Genomic DNA, 21299 nt, shown 5'->3' on the forward strand with positions numbered 1-21299 from the left:
TTAGTTATAGACTTGAATATGTCTTGATTCAAGTATATCGTTAAAAAATAATATATTAGAAGCGCGTTATGGTTTTATTAAAATAATACAATTTCATGAATCCTATTTAAACTAGTTTATACTTATTTACCTTAGCAAGCTCTTCTTCTGGAGTTGTCCATGTGTAAAAATGGGCCTAAACATAAAAATATTACAGGCAAATAAAGGGAGTGTCCGCGAAAAAAAAGATTGCAGAAAGGATGAACAATTTTGTTCACGTCAAAAAATCCTCTAAAAATCGTAAACCGTTATGCGAGCAATATTTTGTAAACTTAAATCATTTGATAAATTTCAAGTGTTAAATTCACATTTTTTTGTGATCTGATTAAAGGTTTTTATCTTTTTTTGTTCCCTTTCAACAAACTGACGTGTCTAGATAACTTTCCAAACTCAGTTTAAAAAATATAAAAAATATAAATATTATGAAGCTGTGGAAGACGATACTCGGCCTCTATACGAAATTTCACAAAGGTTCGCTGAAGAAGAGTGAGCGTGACGGAGCATTCAGAATCACGTGTTATATGTGAACATTTTATAGTTCTCCTGTTAAGCTAGGCCCGGTTCACATAAACCTGTTAAGTTATGAAAATACTGGAATAGTTATCCTTGCATTTTACTAGAGATCGTCCTCGCTGCCTCTATAAAACAAAATATTTTTTTTCACTTAAAGGAAGAAAATTGTCAAATTATACACTTTTGCAACCGGAAAAATTACTGGATATATTCATCATTGTTACTCAGACAAGTCTGTAATTTATTTCGTTTTTATCTATTTCAATTTAATTGAAGGAGTTAACAAAAGATATTTCATGAAAAGATGCTGGTAGATTTAGTAGTGTAAGTTTGAAAGTATGAAATACACAATCAAATTGTAAAGATTTAGGAATATTAAAATATTTGTTTGAGGCAAAAACTCAATTCCTTTGAAGTAACCATTTAAAAACATCGTAACAAGTGAAAAAATCTAAAAAATTACATTTTCTACAAGGTTTATGCCATTTTATGTTGCAAATTAACAAAAGTTAATTTTCAAAAACGTGCCTTTCATTAACGCCCAGCCAATTGTCCTCGCATCTCCTACCTTAAAGGAATTAAGACGAACTGCGTAGAGTAGGTTTCCTCGATACATGAATATTGGTGAGTTTTCTACAATCTTAGTTCCCTTAAATCATATCATTCAACACAATTAATTTTCTGTTAAATAGTTCATTTACATAAACTAATTGTTTCATGCATGTACAGTGAACCCAGACAGACATAACAATTATGCAACAATTTTCTAGACCTCGTCGACTTGTTGGGCTTGGGATTGTGAACGTATTGCCGTATTAACAAGGGTAAATTAGAAACCATGATGTGTTCAATAATTACATAGATAGAAATATATAATAATAATAATATAATTCCCATATATTTTTTCAAGGTTTAACAATTTTATATTCTAATAATTCCCATGTGTTTTCCAGGAGTAGAAATGAGCAAGACACTTTTTAAAGCGAAATCACAATTGGAATTAAACAGTTTTTAAAATTATAAAAAATTATATCTAAATTAAACTTCATCAGACATACCGTGATAAATCGGGCGTTGAAATCTTTGCATAGTGCAGGGACACTTGAAATTATGCTTCCCTTTAATAATATTTTTTAGCCCTAGATATGTTATATAATTTAAAACTACAACGCCCTTGCTTCTAGATAAGTTTAAAACAATTTACTGCTTCTAGATAAGGTTTAAAACAATTTACTGCTAAAATCAAAGGTTCACGCTATCAGGTTATAAAAATATATTTGTAAGAATATTTGTAATTATTTTCTCAATCTAAAAATAATATAATTATACCTGTATTACACCGAGAATAGATTTTCCGTCCAGTACAACGTAATCTGGTATTTTAGCCCCAACTGTTTACAGATCAAAACAAATATTTTTCAATACAAATTATGTAGTGATATTGTTCTGAGGCTGACTTTTCCTAAATACATATAGCCCTCCCTTTGGGTCTTACACGCGCTTTTATACTAACTCCCTGAGACCTCAGGCACACTGCCTGAATGACTACTGTTTCCAGTAACAAACTTAATCTTTGCTTTGACCCACTTTCAGTTGTCAAAATTTGATAATTTTGAGTTTTTTGAAAAAGCCCATGATAAAGAAACGGATTGCACAAGTTTCGCAAAGAAATTTTTGCAAATTATTAGCATACAACCCGTCAAAAGAAATTTCCACACTTTTGGTTTTTCTTAATTACACATCAGGTTATTCAAAATTTAGCAAAATATTTTGCATATTTTAAATGGCATGGTCAAGGACTTTTCAAAAATTTATATTTTATCACATTTTGGTATTTTTTTTGCAAACATGTGCATTGTGCAACAGCCTTTATAAATAAAAAATATTGACAATTATCTATATAACTGAAATACAAATTATAGATTTTGCCGCGTAATATTTTAATCCCTAACTCAGCTAAAGTTGGAAGAAAATCCATATGAGATCCCACGTGATGAGACACACCTCTAAACAAAATGAAAACTGAAAAAGAAAAAGTCCAGATTCACAACGGTACCTTTTAAACATTTCAATGATCAATATTGTGGAAGATATCTTTCTTTGTCTAGCTTTTGAAAAAATTGTCTAATTCTGACAAAAATCTCCATTGGTTCTAAAACAGAAATGCGCAAGTTCCTTTACATAGAAACGACCTGTACCGTTGTGAATCTATATAGAATTGCAATATTTTTAAGTTATCTCAATCTCTTCATATTCCAATGACCAAATGTATATTGTATAGACCTCTGTTAACGAAACGAAAAACTATTTTTTTTCAAACTCAATAAGGATTTCTTGGAAATCAAATACGACTTTTAATGCAATTTATTGTGATATAGTTCAATTAAAGAATTACGTGCTGTGATTCACAAAAAAACTGTCAAGTCCTAAGGCACAATGCATAAATATACCTGCAAGTCGACATTTTAATAAACTATCAATTTTTAGAAAGAAAACCAAGGATATCTCCATCAATTTCCCTTTAAGAATTCTACCTTGGTCCCCCATGTGACCACCAAGATATGGTTGGAACCCTAAACCCTCCTTCAAAAGTAGTTTGTTTCCCACATAATAGAGGACCATTAGAGCCAGCAATTTCCTTAACAATGTTTAATTTAAAGGGACTGTATAAGCGTAACTTTAAGTGGCTCATCATGCAAGGTTGCCAATATTACCAATTCACAACTTTACCATTAAGACATTTACCTAATCAATATTGTGAAAAAAATTGTCTTTTTTCTATGTTAAAAAATTGGTACACGCACCTCTGAACTTTCAGTAACAGTAAATTCAACCTAAAATCTGAGCGCGTCAACCTTGTTGCACCGGCTAGTCCTATTGAGTGTCTGCTTTGTTTACCAAATGTCCGGGCGATACAGTACAAACTGGGACCGGCTTGGAAATTCAAATGTACCACGGCTGAAGGTGGGTAATTAACAAAATCACATTTGAAGAGAACTCACAGTTGAAAATAATGATTTTTTACCTTTTTTACCTTTCTTACCGAAAACCTTATTCCATAATAACGTATTCATATTTGATCAAATAAAGCTTTTGTGGGTGCCGTTGTGAATCAGGTGTTGCCTACTATAAAGGGTCACTCCCTTTAAATGTATTAATATTTTAATAATCATTTGGATAAAATGTAAGTTCAAAAAGTTTATTTTTATGTTTATTACTTGGCAAACTGAACCTTTAAAACTGATACTCAAAATGTCATTGTTGCAGAATCAATTTTAAGTGCCAAACATTTTTACGCAAGCAGTCAGGTTGCAAAGTTATAACGATTTGAAAGAAAACATTCAGGGGAGTTATCAATTCATGCTGTAATAAAAATATTTCGTTTAAAAACTGAGATTTGATCGATATAGTGTAGAACATTACCCTTGAGACAAGTGCAGCACCATTGTCTGATGTAAAAATAACTAAAGTAGGCCTTTTGCTTCTCCGCAATGTACTGAAATAGTTTACAAATGAAGAGGGTGTCTCTGAAAAAAGTATGTTTAAGCTTTTTAGCCAACTACACATCGTTGTATTGAGTTTAAAAAGTGGTGGAAAAGTTGAAAAAAATTATTCTCTAAAATACCAGTTCAATCCAAAAAAGTAGGCATAATATTTCGAGAATGTGCCCAGTCTCTTTTCCAAAGATTTTCAAAACAAATTAAATAATAATTTTATTTTTAAATTTTATACAACCCAATAGAATAACTATGTTAAGTTTGTTAAAAAGTCTAAACTCCCTTTTTCAGAGACACCTTGTACAAGTTGTATGTACTGAACTGAATTAATGTACAAAGCATTTATTTTCTATACAGAAATATTTCATAAAAAAATGTACTATACTGAAATATTGTACGAATCTATGTACCGTATGGAAATAGTGTACAAATGTATGTACTGTACTTATATATTGTACGATTATATGTACCGTAATGAAATAGTGCAAGCATCTATATACTGTACTGAAATATTGCATGGATCTATGTACTGTATGTACTAAAATAATGTAGGAATCTTTGTACCGTACTTAACATTGTACGAATGTATGTATTGTGCTGAAATATTTAACAAATCTAAATAGTTTAATACGGAAATATTGTACATATTTATGCACACTTTAATGCTGAAGTATGGCACACATATATATATATTTTATATTCTAATAATTCCCATGTNCTTTTATACTGAAATTGAACAAATTTGTTTACGTTTTAACCCTATTCCTGCTGGGGGAGGGGGAAATTTGACACCCTCCTGTAGTTTTTCTACTTAAATCAAAAAGGTTTTGTCTGAGGCTGTTGAAATTTTCCGAAATACCCATAGCCCTCTCTTTATGTCTAAACCCGGGATTTTATACTAACTAAGTCCTCCGGCACATTGCCTGAATGACTAATTTATCCTGTAACAAACTAAATCTTTGTTTTGACCCATTTTCATTTTGATGATTTTTAGCTTTTTGGAAAGCCTATGACATAAAGAAACGAATTGCACAAGTTTTGCAAGGAAATGTTTGCAAATTACTTTCGTACAACCCGTCAAAAGAAATTTGCACATTTTTAGTTTTTTTGAATTACAAATCAGGTTATTTAGAATTTGCAAAAGTGTTTGAATATTTGAAATGGCATGGTCAAGGGCTTTTTAAAACAGTATAATTTATCATTTTTAGACATTTTTTTTGCAAACATTTTTACTGTATAACTGGATTTTGCAAAAAAACCAATGTTTGCAAACAAAAGAGCATTCCAAATCGGGGTCAAATCGACCCCCCACCCCAGCGTATCCTGGATTTCAAGTACCCTAGCAGGGATAGGGTTAATTTACTTTAATACTGAAATTAAACATATTTATTTACTTTCATCTGAAATATCGCACATATGTGTGTACTTTAATACTGAAATATCGCACATAGTTGTGTACTTTGATACTGAAATATCGCAAATATTTATGTACTTTAAAACTGAAATATCGCACATATTTGTGTACTTTAAGACTGAAATATCGCACATATTTGTGTACATTGATACTGAAATATCACACATATGTGTGTACTTTAATACTGAAATATCGCACATATTTGTGTATTTTAATACTGAAATATCGCACATAGTGCCATACTTTAATACTGAAATATCGCACATATTTGTGTACTTTAATTCTGAAATATCGCACATATTGTGTACTTTAAAACTGAAATATTGAACATAGTTGTATACTTTAATACTGAAACATTGCACATATTTATGTATTTTAATACTGAAATATCACACATAGTGGCGTACTTTGATACTGAAATATCGCACATAGTTGTGTACTTTAATACTGAAACATTGCACATATTTGTGTACTTTTTACCTTACAATAATTCCAATATGATGATCCAGCTCCTTAATAGCATCTCCGTAATAGGAATCCCTTTATAACAAGGTGGTTTAATACGGTTTGTGGATGCGCTCCAATATACGGAAAATGTCGTCTTCATTGTTGTCAGCAGAGAAAACCCTTCCCACCCTCTCACCAAGAATGTTGGTGTCACTTTGCTTCCACCAATTATCAGTTACGTCATATGAGGATTTTGAGTTTCCAATGCTATGAAGACGACATTCCCGGTACATTGGAGCACATTCAGATTATCTAACATTAATAGACCTAATTGTTGTAATTTCAATTGACCTCCATTTAACGAGGGGCATGGCCGATTCCCACGGGCACCCCTTTAAACCTTTATCTAATCAATAAAACTGTGGAAGATATCATCGTTTTGACATTTTGAGAGTGTTTAATTCTAATAATTTTGTCCAATTTTCAATGCAGTGAGGTTGAAAAAAGAGTTTTGACAATGTCGACTCCTTAAAAAATTAATAACAAATGATTTACATGTACGTGTCAAAGGGTACAAAAAATAATGAAAGTTAGTGATTTAAAATCAAAGTCCAAGGTATTGCGACACCTTAAAATGGACCCTGTCTTTTTAAAATAATATTTCACACTGTGTGGATCTATTTGTGTTTTCAGCAAGTCACTTTTACAGCGAAACCATAATTTAAAATAATAAATTTTCTAAAAGAAACATGGAAATTATTCTTGATCATGGTAAATCTGACAAATCTGAGTCAATAATAAATTTTCTAAAAGAACACATAGAAAACATTCTTGATCATGGTAAATCTGACGAATCTGAGTCAATTGAAATTAAGTCTCCAATTCCCTTTATGTGCAATAATTGTAAAATGTAGATGAACTTACACATGAACTTATAAAGTATTTTGATAAGGACTCATACCTCCAAATTATTTTGTGTTTTTCAACCCTAAATAGATCGCTTTTATTTCTAATAAGATCCCGGCCCTTAATGTTTTGAATTGTTAGAAGAATTAATCAATGTCAAGAAATTGTTTAAATCATGGAGAAATACAATATTCTAGGAAATGTCCCATTTGTACAAATATTTTGAACAATTAAATCTTATCCTTTTGTTTATATTTGCAGAGTTTGTTCCTCCTTGATTCTTATACTTTGTACATTGTGCCTTGAAGAGGTATTGTTTTAAATACATAAATCTCATCCTTTAGTTTATATTCACAGAGTTTGTTCCCCCTAGATTCTTATACTTTGTACATTGTTCATTGTAGGTATTGTTTTAAATACATAAATCTCATCCTTTTGTTTATATTCACAGAGTTTGTTCCTCCTTGATTCTTATACTTTGTACATTGTGCATTGTATTGTTTTAAATACATAAATCTCATCCTTTTGTTTATATTTGAAGAGTTTGTTCCCCCTTGATTCTAATACTTTGTACATTGTGCATTGAAGAGGTATTGTTTTAAATACATAAAATGTTGATGAATAACCTAATTGATAAATTATTGATTAAATATACCCGGAACTATAGTTTAACATAATTAATGGAATCAGACACAATATTAAACAATATTAATTTTGAACAAAATAGTTAAACAGCAGTAGGAGTGAACACTATAATAGTGAAAACTCAGACAGATTTTTAAGCATGACCAAAGCTCCCACAGAAAATGGTACATTATTTGACTTTTAAATCAGTACCAAAGCTAATTGGACATTATTTGACTTTTAATCAGAATTTAAGCAAATTGTAAAGGGATTGACTTTTAATCAGGTCTGAAGCAAATTGAATAGTTTTTGACTTTTAATCAGAACTAGAGCAAATTGTACATTATTTAACTTTTTATCAGAATTAGAGCAAATAGCTAAGGGTTGACTTTTAATCAGAATTAGAGCAAATAGCTAAGGGTTTGACTTTTAATCAGTACTAAAGAAAATTGAACATTATTTGACTTTTAATCAGTACTTAAGGAAATCGAACATTATTTGACTTTTAATCAGAACAAGAGCAAATTGTACATTATTTGACTTTTAAGCAAAACTAGAGCAAATTGAACATTATTGACTTTAAAGCAAAACTAGAGCAATTTGAACATTATTGACTTTAAAGCAGAACTAGAGCAAATTTAACATTATTGACTTTAAAGCAAAACTAGAGCAATTTGAACATTATTGACTTTAAAGCAAAACTAGAGCAAATTTAACATTATTGACTTTAAAGCAAAACTATTTAACTTTTTTTCAAACTTAGTTTATTTGATCTCACAGCTAGATATATATTTAACTTCAAGATACAATTTAATTCATGCCATAACAGCCCAAATGCTTTTGTACAGGCTGTTATACAAGATGTTGGTCAAAACCATTGAGCCTGAGTAGGAAGGCTATTGACTACTTGTTCACTTCTTAAGTGTTATTTGGACATGAATTCATATTTTAAAATATCAAAGGTCTACTCTACACCATCAGGTTATAGCAAAGAATAAGATGATTATAATTTGAGGCAATTGTGTTCAGTACATTTTTTTCAAATGGAAAATAGGGGGATATTCTTCCTACAATTTTGTTATTTGAATGGATTTATCAAATAGGTTAACCTTCTAATAGTTCCCTTTTAATAGGTTTACCTTCTCCTAGTTCCCTTGAAATAGGTTTACCTTCTACTAGTTTCCTTGTAATAGGTTTACGTTCTACTAGTTCNAAATGAATTGAAGAGTAAGATGGAGCATGAGTGGAGTCTGGAGCCCAGTACAGGAAGAAAGGAGAACTCGAGTTTCTAAAATTTACTTCATAAATAAATGGAGTTTTAAAATCAAAATACCCGTAGCAAGGATCGTTCAGTCATACTCACGTCTAGGGCTGGGCGTTGTTCTCGGGGAATGATCGTTCTTTTACTGAAACCCGATTTAAATATTATAGAACACGTTTTTTTTTAATATTGGAACGATCTATAATGGAACAAACGTTGAACGAACGGTAATTGGTTGAAAAGAATGGTCTGGAATTGTTCATGTTAAAAATCAGGAACAGGGATAGAACAATTGGAAAAAGAACTAGCGAGTAACGAACGATATTGCTTAAAACCCGCATTCTATAACGAGGAACCATTGAATAAAAAAAGGAACACGTCCAGCCTTACTGATTGCCTTTGTATCCTTGGTTTATGTATAGCGTCACCCAGTAAATAATTAAGGAAAAGCTAATTTTCTTTTCATATGATCTGAAGCTCGTTAAGAGTATATTGTTTCCTATTACTTTTTACGCATTGTTTTGTGTATGTAGGGGTGTACTTTATTGTTTATTAGAACTTACCGTGTAGCATGAAAAGATTTCATGCTTTATTTCCAAAAATGTATTCTGTAATAAAATATTTTTTATAAAATATATTAGTATCGACTCAAGATGTTGAAAAATGTAAAAGGGGTAGGGGTTAAACTATTTAGAATGAAATAAAAAAGAGAACATTTACATTATTACGTTTATTTAACCCTATTTGGACTGGGGGGGGGGGGGCAATTAGACCCACCCCCTATCGTTATTTTGCGATCACTCAAAAAGTATTAGAGGGAGGAAGCTAAGATTTACTGGCTTTTCCAAATAATGCATTCCCTTCACTAAAGGATATACGCTGTGCATTTATACTTAGTTCCTGAGTCCTCAGACATACTGCCTGAATGCCTTATTTTATCAACACCAGACTAAGTCTATATTTAGACCTACTTTCAGTTATTGGATTTCAGCATTTTGAAGTTCTTTAGAAAGCTTATATCAAAATCAAGCAGATTAAACAATTATTGCAAAGAAATTTTGCACAGATTTTTGCAAAGTCGCCTTAAAAGGGAGCTAGCACATTTTCAGTTTTTTGTTTAAACACATTTAGGTTTTTAAATGTTTGCTAATTTTTGGCATATTTGAATTTGCTGGGTAAAAAAATGTATTAATTGTTGCAATTTGCGCAATTTTTTTGCACTATTTTTGCTAAATAACAAGATTTCGCAATAAATATTTGGATTTTTGAAAATTTGCCATCTTTTTGCAGATTATTGAGGTAGAGAATAATATTTCCAAAAATAAATCAAATGGTTGTATCACAATAAGAAATAGAGAGGGGTCAATATCCCCCCCCCCCCACAGGCAACCAGTCAGTAAATAAAACGTCAGACTAAATAGAATTAACAACAAACCATTTCAAGGCTACTAAAGTTTCCAACTGGACTGAGTAAATTTGGTAAAAATAAAGATAATCTCTGTTTGCACATAAGGGTTTATGCAGACTTGTTTGTAATCGAGTTTTCAAGATTGAGACAATTTTTGATATCGACGTACAATTTCCGATTCAATGAGCCCAATTTTAGACATGTAGATCTAAAAATAACAATTATACGTTGTCATAATGCACATGTAACCTAACATTGAAGATAAAATTGTGCAAACGGATATTTTCTTTTACTTTTTACTTTGTTTTAGTTGAAAAATATATATATTTATATATAGTTGTAATCTCTGTTTGTCTGTTTGTTTGTCTAATCATAACTCAAAAACCCCTGGACCGATTTGCCTAGAATTTTGATTGGTAACACGAAAGACCCATGGGAATGATCATAGCTTGAGATTTTAAGTTGAATGGGTTAACTTTTGACGGAAAAAAACTAAAATCGTAATTTACGAATTTTTAACGACATTTAACGGTGTGAATAACTTTGACACCCCTGGGCCACGCTGGGTGCCCAAGCTAGTATGTATATAAATTAATATTATATACCTGTGTATATACTCCAACAGGAATATACAATATTATATACCTGGATATATACTCCAGTCGGACTATATAATATTATATACCGGGATATCTACTCTAACAGGAATATATAATATTATATCCCTGGATCTATACTCCAGTAGGAATGTTTAATATTATATACCTGGATATATACTCCTGCAGGAATATTTAATATTATAAGCCTTTTATATATACTCCAGTAGGAATATATAATATTATAAACCTTGATATATACTCCAGTAGGAATATATAATATTATATACCTGTTTATATACTCCAGTAGGAATATATGATATTATATCCCTGGATATATACTCCAATAGGTATATATTAATATTATATACATGGAAATATACTCCAGTAGGAATATATAATATTATATCCCTGGATATATACTCCAATAGGTATATATTAATATTATATACCTGGAAATATACTCTACAGCTTCCTCCAGGAGTAGTTGAGTATAGTTTGATAATCCTGCAGGAATATATAATATTATATACCTGGAAATATACTCTACAGCTTCCTCCAGGAGTAGTTGAGTATAGTTTGATACTCCTGCAGGAATATCTAATAATATATACCTGGATATATACTCTACAGCTTCCTCCAGGAGTAGCTGAGTATAGTTTGATACTCCTGCAGGAATATATAATATTATATACCTGGATATATACTCTACAGCTTCCTCCAGGAGTAGCTGAGTATAGTTTGATACTCCTGCAGGAATATATAATAATATATACCTGGATATATACTCTACAGCTTCCTCCAGGAGTAGCTGAGTATAGTTTGATAATCCTGCGGGAATATATAATATTATATACCTGGATATATACTCTACAGCTTCCTCCAGGAGTAGCTGAGTATAGTTTGATAATCCTGCAGGAATATCAATGGGAAATTCTTGATAGTACCTAAACAATAAATACAATATATACAATAAAGGAGATGACGTACATTTAACAGTTTTTTTCAGACTTTGAGAGGGTTCCAAGAAAATCTGAATTTTAAAATTAAAAATGTTAAAAAATTTTATTCTAAACAATTTTTTTATTTACACTAAGCCAAATTTGACTCTGAGAGAAACTATATGAAGAAACGAACCAAACAGGTTAACAGCTAAACATAAAACAGATTAAGCTACGAATATCAAACTTTCACTTTACAGGGAGGTTAGCAATTTAAATTTTTAGATAGTGTATTTATATATTCCTACTGACGCGCTACCGACGTCAAAATCTAAAGAAAATAATTGTCAACCAAGAAAATCTAGTTATTTACATGAAATAAATCTGCGCAAAAGTTAGCAAATTATACTGTTTTGAAAGGCCCCAGCCCGGACTAACCAGAGTGAGCAGCATTTGGTTTATTCTATTTACTATAATTCAACATCATTTACTTTACGGATTTGTTTATTTAAACTTTTTCATTCAAAATGCATATGCAGACAAAAATGTATTTAAGAAAAAAGGCTTACAAATTATGTTTAATGGGTCAAGTTGGGATCGAAAGTCACAGCTTTCTGGAATATTGCCAGAACCGTTAAATCCACGTGGCCCATTACCCTGCGAATTAAAATATTGCCAAACAAAATTGAAAAATTTGTAAAACCTAAATATGCATTAATCATATTTATAGGTCTGAGCCTACAGGGTTACCCACAAAGAATAAGACAATAAAGACGACCTCCAATTCTTTACTCATGATTATAACAAGGTTAAATTAAGTCTAAGCTGTATTTAATGATTTGGCAAAGAACGAAGCAAGGTGATAATTTACGAGAAATAAGGAAACAGTATAAATTCCGTACAATCGTATCTAAAGTCTCAACCTTTGTGTGTAACCCTGTATGTGCGCAATAAGATTGTGTAATGATATAATTAAAATTTACTAAAACAAATAAGGCGTCTATACTCTCCAATCTGCAAATACTAAAAAATGAAGAAGAAACCAAGAAAAAAAAAGAAATAATTATATTTTCCCGAGATAGATAAGCAATCTAATTATTTTGTTTCACATGGTAATTTAGTTCTGTAGAACGAAGATTTTTCTTTTTCTTTAATTAATACTTCATAAAGGCTATACAACACATAGTCAGGATTTATATGTTATCTTTCCCTTAAGAAATGTATATTCGGTAATTACTAATCCCTTTTTAAAACCTTCAAACCCTTTTAAATACAGAATTCTAAGAACTTTATGAATTAACAAAAGAAAAAAAAAGAAGGAAAACTGGAATAAAAAAACCAATGGGAAGAAAAATTAGTAAATATATAGAATAAAAAGTGCGTAAAGTTGCAAACTCTAGAGATAATAAAAGACATTTTTGAAATGAATAACTTTATAGCTGAATCTTAAAATCCATGAAATAAAAAAAACTATCAGGTCTTTTAGCATTAATAACAACTTGTTTTAAAATGCTGTGATACAATACAAGTTATAGAACTTCAATTGTAATGAAAACGATTACAAAACGACTGCAAAATTCTGGAAATCAAAAAATTCAATTTAAAAAATCAACTTTAACTTTTACAAATTCAAGTCTTATCATTTGTCCTAGGGCTAGGTCATTGCCCCCTGCGGAAGGGGGTCTTGTATTTAGACATACAATTCTAGTGATTCTAGCTTCTGTACCTTGCCTGCGTCATAACCCGGTACAGGACACAGAGGATAGAACTGTCTTGGGATAAGATATGTTGTAGGTGAGTATACGCATGATTGTGATTGCAATTTCTTTGGCGGTCTGAGAATTCTCCACCATTAGTTTTAATCAGTGACATCAGACATGTACAGATCCTCCCTGTACCGTATCGACCTTTCATTCGTGCGCGAGCCTCGTTGCAGTACCTATTCCATTACCCATGAACCCGTCCGACATCAAAGTCAACCAGGACACAACCCACCAGACTCTAAATATGATCTGTTCATATTTTTTAATACTTGATACATATAATGAATATCATATATATGTATCCTTGTCTGAAGAAATATTCAGCTTATTCTTGATCTCTTATCTTGATTAGAATAACATGTAGTAATAATATTTCTTGATCAAGAACAATCTTCTACATTATTGAACGCCACCGCCGCTACTCTTCGCCATTTTTGTGCTCCATAAAGGCACATTGCACAATGTTTGAATCTAATCATTATTTTTCTGAACCAGGGGAGCTCGTGTGAAAACAGCCTGAGCTATCTTGTAGCTCCCCGGCCACAAAATATATATATGTAATTGTATAGTCATTTTTATTAATATGAATATTGTTAACTTGTGGCCAAATAAATGATTTGATTTGATTTGATTTGATTTGATAAATGCCACAGAGGGACACAAGCATAGCTTTTCAACAACTATATAGAGATCCCAAATGATGGGAAAAATCCACTCTACATACCACACAGGGACTTAACCTAGCTTTCAAAAAAGCAATATATCAATCCAAAATGATGGGGAAGATCCGCTCTAAATGTCACACAAGGACACAAGCCTGGCATTATATTTGTATATATTTGTAGTTATCTAATATATTAATATGTATCTAATATATATTGGTTGTCATCTAATAAATTAGTAGTTATCCAATATATTAGTTGTTCTTGTGAAAGATCATGGACTTTAACCGACGGTATGAAGTGCTATGGCTATGACGAGTTGAATTGTTATTTGCTGTTTTGTAAATTTTAAAGAAAAATCACATAACTACGAGGACCAAGTCTTAAAATTTTTTTAAATAATCCGAATATTTTATCATATCACCTTTAAAGAACTCCTGCTTTCCCCCACCCCTTCCAAAAAAGTCCACAATCTTTCTCCACCAAACATTATCAAAAATAATGTTTGGTGGAGAAATAATTGTCAGTAATTGTTTGACGCATGAATTTTCTCTAAATTGAAAATGTAAAATATTTAATATAAGATGGACATAGAAATTTTTAGTTTTTGTTTAAATATTTTACCTGCCAATCATATTTCTGTTTTTATAAACAGGAATATTGGGCCCTGGTCTCCAGGTAACATTATACTACAATACAGAAATCAGATTAATATTGGGCCCTAGACTCCAGGTAACATTATACTACAATACAGAAATCAGATTAATAATGGGCCCTAGACTCCAGGTAACATTATACTACAATACAGATATCAGATTAATATTGGGCCCTGGTCTCCAGGGAACATTATACTACAATACAGAAATCAGATTAAAATTGGGCCATAGACTCCAGGTAACATTATACTACAATACAGATATCAGATAAATATTGGGCCCTGGTCTCCAGGGAACATTATACTACAATACAGATATCAGATTAATATTGGGCCCTAGACTTCAGTTAACATTATACTTCAATTGCATATATCAGATTAATTTTGGGCCCTAGACTCCAGGTATACAACAATACAAATATCTGATTAGCCTTAGACTTCATATAACATTATACTTCAATACATAAACAGATTAATATTGAGCCTTAGACTCCAGATAACATTATACTTCAATAAATATACAGATTAATATTGAGCCTCAGACTCCATATAACATTACACTTCAATACATATACAGATTAATATTGGGCCTTAGACTCCATATAACATTATACTTCAATACATGTACAGATTAATATTTGGCCCTGACTCCAGATAACATTATACTTCAATACATATACAGATTAATATTTGGCCCTGACTCCAGATAACATTATGCTTCAATACATACACAGATTAATATTGAGCCTCAGACTCCAGATAACATTATACTACAAAACAGATATCACATTACAAGGGGAATATATTTAAAGAAGTCGCTGAATCGCACAGACGTTGTTTAACCCCAACAATGAAGATCAAGTACTGAATTCAGTGAATTTGAGCTAGGTAGCTAAACCACCTACAGTCGATTGAACTACTTAGTTATCCGTAGTACTGAAGTTTACATCGGTTCAAGGCATGTGCTTGAACTGTTTACAGACCTAGCTCAAGTTACTTCATCGGGTGCTAAATTTAATGAAATAAAGCTATGTCGCTGAACTACCCAGGGCCTTCTCAAACATTAAACTTGGTCCTGGTCAGTAAATTAGTAAAATTTCTAAAGACTTTAAGAAATTACAAATGAAGTATTTTTTTAAGCTAATAATTGAAATGCTTATGAATACATTCACAATCTGCATGCATCTCTTGTAAGAGCTTCAGAATGGGTTTCTTTTGATCACAACAATCTTGGGCTTGCATTTTGTTCAAGTAAAAAAATTTGCCTCAATTTTTGATTTGCTTATCACTTGATCTTTGCAGTATGATGATGTAAGCCTTAATCATATCTAATTTTGACTAATAAATCTAGTAAAATGTATCATATTTTTTGGCAACAGGTTGCAAAGATAAAAGGAATATTAGAAAATTTGATTTTGAAGTAAGTGTAAATTCAAACTTTGACTCTATGTTCTTGTAAAATGTATTGTCTAGGAGCTAGAATTGAGGAAACTGTTTATTCGCCTCGGAAAATGTCATAACTTTATTAGAAAAATTTAATGACACAAAAAATATATAGTATATAATATTTGTTGCTTTCTGCACGTGGTACGTGGTTGAAATATTAAATTTTAATCACATCTTAAACATGGTCTTTAAAGACTTTGATGAGTTCAAGATGTAATGCAAGGAACGTTAATTGCTGTCGCGTATACTCTGCGTATATATTGAAACCAGTTCTCTCTGGGCGAAATTTGTAAACAAGAAAAGAAGCATCAGTGTTCGTTTAGTATCCGAGGAGGTTAAAAGCATTGAATTCTGATAATTTTGATAATTCACTTAATAGTTTCCTATGACCAGCATATTTCATTGATTATTTATGTAAAAGATGGATCCCCTGTCAGGCTTTGACATCTGTCTTGTGTTTACATTACCGCCCAGTGACAGCACACTGCAGAAAAGCTGTGTACACCTCTGAAATAACTTTCCTTGCATTAAATCCTTGGATGAGTTTGCATTTTAGGTTGGATTTATGATTAACTCTACTCCGATGTCTGGTTTACCCAAAAAAGACTGGGATTGTTAAAATCTTGTTTAATTTTCCCACCTTAAAATGGCAGTTAGGAGCTCCAAACCATTCTTGAAACCCATGCTCAAGGGGTAAATATTTTTCCTGAAAATATCCTTAAATAAAATCAGGAAAATCGAGAGTGTACATCACGTAAAACTAACTAAAACAAATGATAAGAATTTGTATTTGGATCTCTTATTCAAAATGCGTAAAAAATATAGTGTTATAATGACTTTACATACAGGGTGTCACATAAAACCATAGTGATAAGTAAAGATCCTCAATTTTGGACCAATAATATATTATTTTTCATAATACAGATCTTAAAAGGAGTGTTTATGAAAAATGAAAGGGGGTATAGGCTCACGGCGAAAAATAATCGCTTTTGATCGCCACTAATCTTATTTCTACTGTTGCGTCTGTAAGGAGAAATTTGTTTTAAACTACTTATGCTGAAGAACGTAGCTTCCATGCAAATTCAGAAAGTTGCAATATTAGACTCAGATCGTAAAAAAATCAATTTAATTTTAAACAAATCATTCAGATATTACAACCTATAGTCATCGATAGTTTTTCGACGCATTCGTAAATAAATAATATTTCATATTTCGTTGTATACAATGCACTTAAAACGCCGAAATAGTTGGCCGCCAGATGTACTCGATTGTTTGAAATTAAATAGATTATTTTACGATACAAGTCGTATTTTGCAACTTTCTGAATTTGTATGGACACTACGTTCTTCAGTATAAGTAGTTTTGAAAAACTTTCTCTTAATGTACACAACAAATAGAAGTAAGATTAGTAGCGATCAAAAGCGATTATTTTTCGCGAACACTCACTTTAATTATGACAGTATATGACAAATTTTATTGTGAATGTTTTAAAAGAAAATTCTAATTTTAAAAATCCCATGAAAAAATGCGATTTTGCATCAGAGGAATTCTAAAACGCTGAACTTCAAAATATTGTCAAAATTAATATTTGTATGTATTATTCTAATACATGATTTTCGTCCCTTATAGACCAATAAATTAACGATAATATTGATCCTCTGACTGATCACATTAATAAATCACCTAATTGATCCTCTGACTGATCACATTAATAAATCACCTAATTGATCCTCTGACTGATCACATTAATAAATCACCTAATTGATCCTCTGACTGATCACATTAATAAATCACCTAATTGATCCTCTGACTGATCACATTAATAAATCACCTATTTGATCTCCTAATTGATCACATTAATAAATTACCTATTTGATCTCTTAATTGATCACATTAATATATCACCTATTTGATCTCCTGATTGATCACATTAATAAATCACCTATTTGATCTCCTAATTGATCACATTAATATATCACCTATTTGATCTCCTGATTGATCACATTAATAATTCACCTATTTGATCCTCTGACTGATCACATTAATAAATCACCTATTTGATCTCCTGACTGATCATATTAATATATCACCTATATTGATCTCCTAATGGATCACATTAATATATCACCTGATGACCAAGATGCCATTTTCCTACAAGTTTTGTCCTGTATCCAACTCCCTGTAACAGCTCTGGGATCAAGAGTTCAGAATTCTGTATCCCACCAACTATATCCTGATAATAGGGAATATAGATAAATGTTGAAAATATTTGACCTTTGAATTTACTTCGCTAACTAAATTTAATTTTAGCCCTATACTGGGACTAGAAGAAATAAATCCTTTGAAGCTAATATAGCACTTAAGTTTTTAGATTTGGGTTTTTTCAAATTGGCAAAATATTTAACACCTCTGTAACAATGTCAGGGGAAGTGGGTAATTCTTTTTAAATTTTTATTATTTAAAGAAGCTCTTTATTCATACATTATACAATTGTGCGCAAGGCAGCACTTATTTATAATGTGCTTGATCATGATATCAAATTTGATTTAAGGGCATATCTTCCGGAAAGAAAAATATCCAGCTTTTCTGCGTGATCCAAGGATTGGCGATATAAAAGTTTTGACCTCTGAATAATTGCATAAGATTTTTATTTAAAATTTACAAGTTTTAGTAGGTAATATACTGCACAGTGCACACTGTACTTACTTATGTACTTACTTGCGGAGTATAGGCATTCCGGCCTGTAAAAGTATTCTGATAAAATCCATTTCTAAACAAATATTACGTAGAAAATTAACATTAACTCCAAATTATTAAAGTGAAATCCTCGAGCACTTAAGTTCATTGCTCATATCAAATTCATTTATTTATTATTTAAAGAGAAAATCATTACTGTAACTTAAACCATAATTATACTTAAAATCAGTTAATCCCCAATCATTGAATTATATTTTGTAAATTTGTCGATTTTTGAGAAAATCTATTTATTTATACTAAAGGAAAAGGAATAGACCAATAGTATCTGAAGGTTTTACTGTTACCTGATTGGAAGACGACCAGTGAGCAAAGAGGCCCTAGAGGGTGAACATATCGCGGCTGCCGCGTAAAATTCTGTGTGTAGAAGTCCGGTCGAAGCCATTTTATCAATGTTTGGAGTTTCTCTAAATGCTTTGTGCATTAAAATTTAAAAATGTTTGGTTAAACGTGAATTATACAGTAAATAGTTTAGTTAAAGGGACTCTAGGGGTATTATCGAGTGACCCTCCAATTGTAGATTTGTGTTTCCGATTCACAACAGTACCCTTTAATCCTTTGACTGCTCAAGGATATCGGACTTTTCCTTTGAATTACAAAAATGCTTGTAATTGTTGAACACTTGATTTTCAGGCTATTTATTATTTAAGGAGTAATAAAGTATTGAAAGTCGCAAGAACAAACTATTAAAGAATTTTTAGGTGAAAAACGGGATTTTTCTGAAAAAAAACTTTGAAGTAAGATGACCACCTCAAATGAAACCTTTATTCATCTAGCTGAACTTTTTTTTTCATTAACCAAAAATGTTTAATATCCAAGCTAAAACAAATGTCGTCAGTTTGGCTACTCAAAACTATTTGATCCCCACAGGCTACTTTGGACTGAAATTTAAAATTTTTTCCCTGCAAATATCTGAACAAAGACAATAAAAAAGGGCTAGCAAAGCCTTTTTCATTTTACGGTTTTAAGCAACTCCAAAACCCTGAGAGCAATTTCGAAACCCGGGGAGCACCCTCCCCTTGGCCCTCCCTCATTGAGGCCAATGAGCAAATAAGGATCTACCTGCTAGGATGTCCTGTAACCCCAAGGTCTCCCCATCCTAGATCATCCATGTTCATCAGAATAATATTTGGTTTTATAACTCCAGCTTGTCCAAAACATTGTTCCACTAGCAGTAGCACCATCGTTATCATCATCTTTTGTAGTGTCATATCTAACATACTCTCTGGGTGTAATTTATATAATGAAACAAGACATATATATATTCCCTATAGTCGGCCAAACAGCTGAATCGAATGGGCTGACTTTTTTGTAGCAACTCATGGGTAGCCTGGGGGTAACAAAGGCTAAAATAATTATAATTTTTAAAAAAATATTTTTTTTCAAAATTATTTTTATTTTTTATTTTTTTTTCTCAACTCAAATCAGACAATTACTAATTACTTATCTACAGTAGGTAAAAGTTTTAACATTTGGTGTTAAAGATGCTCCAAACCTCACATAGTAAAAAAATAGGTGTTAGTTTTAAATTTTTAAAATATATTTCGGTCAAGGTTCCCGGTTGACCCTCAATTCAGTTCTTGAGATTTGTTTCTGTCTTGAAGATTCAAAACAAACTTAAGGTAAAAGTTGAAGGAATTGAGTCTTTGCCACAAACCCAAATTTTATAATTCCTATATCTTTGCAGATTATTTGATTAGATTATTTGATCTGACAGAAATCAAAGCTTGAAATATTTAAAATCTACGACATTTGGTTACAAAGATATTAGATTAGATTAGATTAGAAAATCAGAGTGTGTAACAAAGACTCAATTTATTTTTATAGAATTAAATAAAGATACAAGCGTACAATATTATAGCACCAAAAAGAAAAGGGGTCGGAGGATATTCTGTTTGTATTACATAAATAATTATGATATTGCCATTTATAAATATTGAATTATTTGAATAAATAACTAGTTCAGATATGTGTTTATATAAAGTTAATAATACTGATCATATGTATGTGTGAATTAGAACTGGGGTTAAGGCTTATGAAAAACAAGTTGGTGATTTCATAGATTTATCTTATCTTAAATCTTAATCATTATTTAAATCATTGATCTAATATTTTATTTGGCTGGCAGATTACATTTTTATAATTGCATGGATATTTTTAGGAAGCTCACGCTTTCCACACAATTTATTTTTTTCTAATACTAATAACTTTGCAACCTGATGTTGTAAACCTTTGAAAATTCCAAATAAAGATTTTAATAGTTAAACCATTTGTTTTTAGCTCTATTTATAAAGAAGTAAATGGGCTGTTTAACAGCTTATAACCTTTAATCTGCACTCATGGGAATTCAATTATTTTAATGAATGATCTGCT

The 21299-nt window shown here is 31.2% G+C and overlaps 1 protein-coding gene across 1 annotated transcript in view; it reads right to left on the reverse strand.

The window, feature by feature from the left end:
- The window catches only part of LOC111703859 (N-acetylgalactosamine-6-sulfatase), a 31886-nt gene extending 11739 nt beyond the window's left edge, over positions 1-20147 (reverse strand). Inside the window, exons 1-16 of the mRNA XM_023475931.1 lie at positions 19989-20147; positions 19214-19333; positions 18891-18942; positions 18301-18405; positions 16813-16878; positions 14696-14760; positions 11563-11652; positions 8580-8728; positions 6150-6222; positions 5944-6003; positions 3976-4048; positions 3087-3190; positions 2500-2558; positions 1882-1943; positions 1121-1201; positions 131-175 (exon numbers count right to left, since the gene is read on the reverse strand). Of these exons, the coding sequence (XP_023331699.1) occupies positions 131-175; positions 1121-1201; positions 1882-1943; positions 2500-2558; positions 3087-3190; positions 3976-4048; positions 5944-6003; positions 6150-6222; positions 8580-8728; positions 11563-11652; positions 14696-14760; positions 16813-16878; positions 18301-18405; positions 18891-18942; positions 19214-19333; positions 19989-20146 (1362 nt within the window). The 5' untranslated portion in view covers position 20147. The remainder of the gene's footprint in view (positions 1-130; positions 176-1120; positions 1202-1881; positions 1944-2499; positions 2559-3086; positions 3191-3975; positions 4049-5943; positions 6004-6149; positions 6223-8579; positions 8729-11562; positions 11653-14695; positions 14761-16812; positions 16879-18300; positions 18406-18890; positions 18943-19213; positions 19334-19988) is intronic.
- Between the last annotated feature and the right edge of the window lie 1152 nt (positions 20148-21299).

This window comes from Eurytemora carolleeae, unplaced genomic scaffold, assembly GCF_000591075.1.
Source record: "Eurytemora carolleeae unplaced genomic scaffold, Eaff_2.0 scaffold555, whole genome shotgun sequence".
Lineage (NCBI taxonomy): Eukaryota > Metazoa > Arthropoda > Copepoda > Calanoida > Temoridae > Eurytemora > Eurytemora carolleeae.